At 39.7% G+C, this 8,976-nt stretch overlaps 1 protein-coding gene across 1 annotated transcript; it reads right to left on the bottom strand.

The window, feature by feature from the left end:
• Positions 1-6,354: 6,354 nt before the first annotated feature.
• LOC309554674 (uncharacterized protein) lies at positions 6,355-7,554 on the bottom strand (the record flags this gene model as incomplete). The annotated part of the gene is made up of 2 exons (XM_082256383.1): positions 6,355-7,161; positions 7,249-7,554. 2 exons carry the CDS (start codon positions 7,552-7,554, stop codon positions 6,355-6,357), a joined length of 1,113 nt encoding a protein of 370 aa, XP_082112509.1.
• Between the last annotated feature and the right edge of the window lie 1,422 nt (positions 7,555-8,976).

The raw sequence follows: 8,976 nt of genomic DNA, 5'->3' as shown, positions 1-8,976 counted from the left end.
AAAGTGACTTATAGGAGGGCTACCACCTTGAAAAACAAAATAGCACCCAGCAAATTAAAGAACATCAAGGCCACTAATCATCCGTCATGGATGATCCCCCTGAAAGGCATGTATGCCTGCCGTAAAAAGTTATGCAAAATGTGTAGTTTTGTGCAACATGGCCAAAAGAACTTTACACATAATGACAAAATCTATGTCTTGGACAATTTTTTCAACTGTTCCACAGACTATGTGGTGTATTGTCTGATATGTCCCTGCCAGTTGCTCTATGTAGGTCGAACCATCAGACCAGTCAGACAACGATTCGGCAAACATCGCCGTCTTATTGAAGGTGGATGTGACCTTCATAGTGTCCCTCGACATTTTTCAGAAGTCCATGGAAAATCCACCGAGGGACTAAAAATTTGGGTTATCGAATCGATTCCCAAAGACTTGCCGGAGGGAGAACGATTTTCCAAATTATGTATGCGAGAGACTTTCTGGATCTATACGTTAGATGTTCTCGCTCCTCGAGGGTTAAATGAAGAATTAGACGTGCACACTATCTTATAATTATTATCAGGGTTTTCTGTTGGTCTTTATTTATTATTTTTTCATCACATCATATCAGATGATTTTTTAATATATACACTTTGGCCCTGGTTCTGGTATATAAATCTTTTATACAAACTTTATAAGGTTTACCTACTGAGCAATCAGAAGGCTTATTCCCCTATATATCATACATGTGGTACCGTAGTTGGTAATCCATATAAAAATCCTTTATACAGAAAATATAATTATTAGGATATACATATGTACACCTATATATGGGTTATATCCATCCTCCATTTTCTTATCCAATATATAAGGCTTTTTTACTCCCCCCCCCTCCCCCTCCCTCCTTTTATTGTTTCATTTGCTTATATGTTTCTCCATACCACAGCCTGTATAGGTATTATGCATTAGCTCTTAAAATATACCTTTTAAAGATGCTTTTTATTAACTTTTTTATTTTTATAATTGTATCGTTTTAAACCTGGAACGTTTTTACATGTTCTTCATAAGCCTTGATGAACCCAGGCTTACCCCTATTTTACATTTATTATATGTTTTGTATTGCCTAATTGTTTGCTGTCACTGTGATAAGCGGTTGTCTAGCCCACATACATGTGTATTTAAGGGCAGCCGACCGATCATACTCCACTTCTAAGTTGTTTTTAATCTCTCCCATTGCTACAAAAATGTTTGATTGGTTAGGTTATTGCTCAGTGCTGTGGGCGGTTGCCATCCCCTTACTTCAGCTGTGCCTAATTATCCTCTTGTTCAGCACTACATAAAGCCCCACAGAGACTACGGCACTCTAGCACCTGATGAAAGAGCGCGCCGGGTGCAGAGGACCCCGCGCATGCTCAGAAACGCGTCGTGCATGCCGTAACACATCGGACAGATCCCACCATCCCTGTGGGTGAGAGTGCCTCCATCCATCACTCGCAACACGGAACCGCAGATCCGAGCCGCTTGACCGCTCACCGCTGATGTTGTGGGAGACAGCCGGCTTTCTTCCCTCCCACCGCCAGTGACAGTACTGCATACGGCTTCCTGTGACCAGAGGACACCCTCCAGAGGATGGCTGCAGGATTGCTTTGACACATACAGCTTTTCAGTCTTCATGTCTAGTGAGTGTATATCACCTGCCTTGTTATCTGCAATAAATTGTCTGCACTTAGAGCGCTTCTCCCCTCTTCTTTTTGTCTGTACAGATTCTTCCTCCTCATCTGTGGAAGAGCAGCTCAGTGCCCACTGACTTTATCCCTTTTAGGATCATCAACCTATTTATGGTATCCCATTGTCCCCTATTGTATGGTACCATTTTATGCCTATGTCCATTTGCAGCTACAACCTTTTTTATTGCCTGTGTTTTTTTTTTTTTTTTTTCCCCTTCCCTCCCCTCCCCCTCCTCCCTGGATTCAGCTGCTTATTAGTTCGGTTCATCCACCCTTCATATGCTGGAGGTCTTCGTAGCGCTCTGTGTTTTGTTTTTTATATTTTTTTATACTATGATATATGGGCCGCCCCTTTTCCCTCCTGTTGTGGGCAGAATGAATATGGCAGATATGGATGAGGACACACATGTGTCATGCGGCTCTGACAGGGAGGAAAGACAGGCTTCAAGGCCTAGGAGCAAAAAAAAAAAAAAAAGGCTTCAAATATGTCCTTTGATGAGATGGTGGAGATGGTGGACATCCTGATCAGCAAGGATTATGATGGGAGAATGGGATCATACTCGAGACCTAATGCCAGGAAAGACAAGATACTGGAGAAGGTGCTCCATGTTCTGCATAGCAAATTTGGGGTGAGGAGGACAAAGGACCAACTCCGCAAGCGGTGGTCGGATCTAAAATTGAGAGAGGAGGATCAGTTCATGAAGATTAAAAAACGGCTAAAGAAAAGTGAGTATATATTATTCTGTTTTAATATACATATTTTTAGGCACCATGGTATATATTTTTTTTGTGGATGGTTATATCGTTCGTTTGTTACAAATAATCGTACTAGTATAGTGTGTGGGAAGTGTAATGTGTCTACTGTGTGGGCCTATTTTTACTGTACACAGGGTAGATAGATAGGAGCTTGTAGAGCCAATGCAGTAACGCACTTTAATGCATCCACTTAGCATACATATACTTAACATACCATGTGTGCTTTGATGTTTCTTATTCATCTTTGAACAGGAGAGAAAAGAAAAAAAAATACAAAAGAACATAGTGACACAACTGGTGACAGCCAGCAAAGCAGCCAGACACAGAATCCAGAAGACCAGGTGGTGGTTTTGGATCTGATGAATGTAACAAGCACTGGTAAGCTGATAATACCACCAATGTTTCTGGATTTATGCATGCCACAGATACCAAACCTTACCATCCTTTTTTTTAATTTTTGTTTTAGAAGTAGAAATGGCGACTGATGCTGAACAGCATTTCACCGGTTCCAGTGCACGCCTGTTGATGAATGAGCTCATAGCCTGCAAGGCAGAGATTGGTTCAATTATTGATCGATGCCAAGTTGTGACGACCAAAATAAATACCGTCATAGACATGTTGGGTAAAGTTTAAAGGTGTTTGAGTGGTGGAAAGTCTTCAGACAAGCACCTGTTGTGCCTAGTTCAAAGATTTATAGACAAATTATAGTTTATCTTAAAAAAATACCCTTTAAAAAATTCTAAAAAAAAAATGAACACTGCTGGTTCCAATGTTCTTTATTTTATAAATAAAAGTTTTATACTTTTAATTTATGTTTGTGTTTGCATTTTGTAACTAGAGGTATAGCTAGTTCTGATTTTGTATTGTATGACTATTTTTAACATGGAAGTTGCACTGATGAGGAAACATTGACAGGCATTGTGAGCAATAACACATAACTCAGTTGTTTCTTGTGGCCATCCCCAATGGATCTGCACTGACAATCAATGTGCTGATTATTCAGTGAAGACCTCCCCCCCCCCCACCTCACTATAACGGGCAATCTGCTCTCCTAAACAGGCATTTTGATAGAGTGAACTGACCAAATCAATGGCACTTAAGAATAAAGATGGCGATATTGCTTGATTAACACACAGGAGTTTATTTTGAGGAAAAAATTACATCAAAAATTCAAAAAAACACAGATGTAAACCAAAAAAAAAATAAAAAAAAGAATAGATTTGAAATTATAATTGGGTATAAAGATATTCGTGTGGCCAAGATGGCTGTTGATGGTCAGGCTGCATGTATGGCCATTGACCACCATGTTGCATAGATCCATGACCAGTGTGTGGATTTGGGGGTGGATTGGGGTGTGGATTGTGCTGTTGTAATGGCCCTGATGGTGCAGTAGAATCGGTCATGCGGGTATTTTTCCTCAATTCCCCTCGAATGCCTCTATGCATGCTCTCCAGCATCAACTTTTCAGCATATTGCCGTTGTTCCTCCGACATTCTGCGGAGCTTGTTGGCTGTCAGAATCCCAAAAGCATCCGCTTCATCAGGCTTTTTCTCCAGAGCAGCAGTTGCCTTGGTAAGAAAAGTGGAGGTGTCATCCTCAATTCTCCTCCTCTTTTGAGGTCTAGCCACAGGTGGAATTTGAGTGCTCTCCGTTATGATGGGAGTTGGCTCATTTGTAATATCCTCTGTTGGCTCCTCTTCCTGTGTGTTTGTCTGTTAAAATAAAAAGGATTTTTTTTTTTTTTTTTTTTTTTAAATGCAGTTCATATTCACATTAAAACCCAAGCATCAATGTTACCTGCAAACAGCATGCATGGATTATTTTTAGGAATAACAATTAAAGGCCAAAAATGTATTCATAAGGTACCTGTGTCTGGAGTATGTCCTCCCTGTCGTCAAACACCATTTCAGGAGACATGGGGTTATCACCAGATGCTGAGGTAGATGGTAGAGAAGGGGGGTTAGACAGGGTGCAAATGGATGTTCTGGCATCCACCTGTTCCGTTAGGAATCTCAAACTCTCGAAATACCAGAGTCGAGGAACATATACATCATCAGTTCCTGCTCCAGATTTTTGTGTTTCATGGATTTTATTCAGTTCCCTTTTAAAAACTGTACGCAGGTTTGCAATTTTATTACGGACATAGTTAAGGTCTGCAGAGCTACTAATGGTTTGACATAGCTCCACAAGTTTGGTGAGTGCCTCATGTCTTTTATTTTTATCTGAATAATCTTTAGATTTTATCCTCCATAAACATGGCATCTGCCTATACATTTCGATAAATTTTGGTAGGAATTCTGGTGAAGTAAATTTGTCCGTCATGCTTCCTAAAAAAAAAAGAAAAAAAAGTTCAGCTATGTTGCATTTCAGCCTGATATAGAGGTATTGTCAAACTAATTTTAGCAAAAGGTTGTGTCTGCTGAATAAACACAAGTTATGTTGCAAACATACCGAACTTTCAAACAGCAAACAATGACATGACATATGTTCATATTTTTTTTGTGAATAAAAAGTTCCTTTTAGCTCAAGCTAATTTACCTGTTTTAGGTGAGACAGGTCCAACAGCAATCCGATCGCGGACCAAACAATTGATAAAGATGTGTGTTTATATATATATATATACATACACACACCAGTATATACAGTATATATATATAGTTAGGACGTTGAAAGACATCAGCTGTTCAGGATGAGGCAAATAACGAACTTTCAAACAGCAAACAATGACATGACATATGTTCATATTTTTTTTGTGAATAAAAAGTTCCTTTTAGCTCAAGCTAATTTACCTGTTTTAGGTGAGACAGGTTCCAACAGCAATCCCATCGCGGGGTGACCAAACAATTGATAAAGATGTGTGACGTACAGGAACGTTCGTTGCGTTGCTCCTTAATTTATAGAGTAGGCATGCGTGCATCGGCCACGCCCCACCTCTCACACAACTGTTTCTAATTAGACGTATCTTACTTTAATCCGTCTTCCTGCAGCCTGTGTTCCCAAACGAAATGTCGGCTGGCTACCCCGTCATGCATTATTGCATCATGCCTGTCTCACCCCTCAAATAATTGTGTATATATATCTATTATTCAAGTTTTTTGGTGGGTTTGAAAATAGTTTCATTTGTCATATATATGTAGTTTACAAATGTACAAAAAGAGTTTGTATATATATATATATCTATCTACATACATACCAGTACATACAGTGTTTATATATATATATATATATATATATATATATATATATATATATATACACACACCAGTATATACAGTATATATATATATAGTTAGGACGTTGAAAGACATCAGCTGTTCAGGATGAGGCAAATAACGTCCTTACCTCTGCAGCCGACACCCTATAGTAATTGGGGAATTTTGAAAACCAGGTGGAAATGTATCTCCTGTCTGTGACAACATCCACAGATTTACCTGACTTCCTGTCACATAATATATATATATACATACACACACCACTACACACTATATATATATATATATATATATATATATATATATACACACACACACACACACACACACACATACACCAGTATATATATATATATACTGTATATATACAAACTATATATATATATAGATATATATATATATATATATATACACACACATACATACACCCATGATAATTTCTCATGTTATTTGTAATCCTAAATTTAGGACACACTCATGAAGCTAATATGTCTATTACTGTATATGTTCTGTATATTTTATGTGTATATAATCTGACTAGATTGGATATTGTATAAACTAATATTTAAAAATAAAACGACACAGACATTTACTCCACACCCAAAAAAAAATTTATTCATGTATAATGTACAAAAAGATGGCTACTTTAAAAATCAGGAATAATAGTGACATTGTGGCCTTCACATGTCATCCTGCCAGGAAACTGCTCCTCTTCCAACAAAATACTCCATATAATCCAGGCGAGATTGACGTGCAGTTTGGGTCGGAAGTCGTGGAGGTCCACTGTTTAGGGAGGTGAGTACTTCCATGTGTTCATGAAGGTCAGCATGAATACTGGTGCCTGGCATTGAAGACGAAGGATCTGTGTCTCTTTCAAATGGCAAAGATGTCATGTATCCCTGGGAATTTTGACGGAGGAAATTATGAAGGACACAACAACACAAAACAAGGGAATCTATTTTATATAAGGCTAAATTAATAGAGGTGAGGAAAATACGAAACCTATTTGCAAGGATGCCAAATGCGTTTTCAACAACCCTGCGTGCCCGGGACAAACGATAATTAAAGACCCTCTGGGGTTTGGTCAGATTGCGCATGGGAAAAGGTTTCAGAATATGCTGATTGAGGGAAAATGCGTCATCTGCAACAAAAACAAAGTTAAGCCCCTCAAAGGTTTCAGTGCTGGATGGTAGGTTTAGTGTCCCTTGCAGCAAACGCTTATAGAACTCAGTTTGATTAAGGATGCTTCCATCAGAGTTACGGCCATTTTTACCTATATCAAGGTAGATGAATTCATAATTCGCATTCACTATGGCAAGCATAATTATGCTAAAAAAACCTTTGTAATTATAAAAAAAAGATCCAGAATTTGCAGGTGGAACAATTCGCACATGTTTCCCATCAATGGCTCCACCACAATTTGGGAAATTCCAATGCTCTTGAAACGCATTGGCTATTTTGTTCCACTCCTGTGCATTGGTGGGGAACTGTAATAAAAAAAAAAAAACATTAACAAATAATATTAATAAAATACAGAAACAGAAAGCAGGATATGGAGGACACTGGCACTGTACCTTAAGATACTGCTGCTGTAAAGTGGCAATAATAGCCTTACAGGTCTCCGGGATTATTTGACCCAGTGCTTGGGGAGAGATACCCGTCGAATATTTGAGGTCCTGCAGACTTCTCCCTGTCGCCAAGTAGCGTAATGTTGCTATTAGCCGTTGTTCAGGGCTAATAGCTTCCCGCATTGGTGTATCCTTTTTTTGGATGAATGGTCTCACAAGTTGAAGTAATGTCTGGAAACACTCATCATTCATCCTGAGAAAGTTCCTATAATCATCAGGATTATTTTCTTTCAACTCTTTGAGAAGAGTCATGTGAGAATACTTTTCTCTGTCACGAAGTCATTGTTTGGACCATGTCCTCCTTTTTTGTTTCTTCTTTTGAAGCAACTTCCGTATAGCAACTATACCCAAGATGGCAATTGGAAGTGCCTGGTCCTCCATTATTAGGATATAGCTTCACACTAGCACTCGAACGACCGAATGAGCACGCTGAATGTTGGCTTGTAGAGCTCTACACGGAGGCGTATACCATACGATCGGAAATTGTCAGATGACGTTGCACAACGCAGGGGTCATACGTATATACATCACTTCCGATACGTAGCTACGAAAAATACACCTGGTCACTGAATCGTACGAAGAAAGTCGGATGGTTTGTACGCAGAGTTGCTTTCGATTTTTGTATCATGCAACAACTACGAAACTTTTGTCGTACGATGGTCGTACGATAATCGGAACGTGTGTACGGGGCATTACTGTTAGCAGCTGGACACTAGCAGGTACAATAACAAAACCTCAAATAGTAGATGAATAAAGTGAAAAGTGCAGCGCTTAAAAAACCTAAAAACTAAAACAGCAATAAAATCAGAGTATAGAGTCCATAATCCTAAAAAGTATGGTAAAGAAGGTCTGAGAGTGATAGTCCATATAAGGTGCAATGAATCCCGATAAAAATCCAGAGGAGCCAGGTGCAGATAGTAGCATACACACACCCTCCACCTCCCAGAGTGGCCTCTGACCTCAATTGAAAATATACAGGCATTTGTCATACCTGCGTTTCCTGCAGAAAAAGATGCATGCATCATTAATTTATAAAATGTAGTGGCCATGAAATCACTGCTTTTGAGCCATGCGACTTAGCTGTGGTTCTTACATACGCAAATGCACAGTTTTTTAATGTGTGATCCATGCATCTAAAAATGCAGCATGTTTGCTGGTGCAGGAACTGCAGGCAAATTGCATGGTCTAAATGCAGCGATTCAAGGCCATTGCATTTTTATAATGATGCATGCATCTTTTTTCTGCAGGAAATGCAGGCATGGCAGCCCATTCAAATGAATGGACTTCTGTACCCATGAAAACCCGCATACATGTGAACCAGGCCTAAAATAAGCCTATCAAGCTGTGAAATAGCACTGTGTGTGTGTGGAAGATATCAGCACATGCTGTGTGCTCTCTAATCAATACAGCCACAGCCAGGTCAGGTCACTACATAATATGGGGAGCCAGAGGAGGAGAAAGACCTACCTGTGTGGTGGTGGGGGGGGGGGGGGAAGAACACTACTGTGTGTGTGTGGGGGGGGGGGGGGAAGCAGAGGACACAAGTGTGAGAGGAGGAGGGGGAGAGAAGAGGACATTACATAATATGGGGAGCCAGGGGAGGAGAAAGACCTACCTGATCCTAGGCAGCCAAGCTCTGATCACCATACGTGGGTTGCTGGGCTCACACCTGTG

This window comes from Pelophylax lessonae (assembly GCF_965119305.1).
Source record: "Pelophylax lessonae genome assembly, chromosome: 4".
Taxonomy (NCBI): Eukaryota; Metazoa; Chordata; class Amphibia; order Anura; family Ranidae; genus Pelophylax; species Pelophylax lessonae.
The sequence above is the reverse complement of the archived record's forward strand: the minus strand, read 5'-3'. Positions and strand labels throughout refer to the sequence as shown.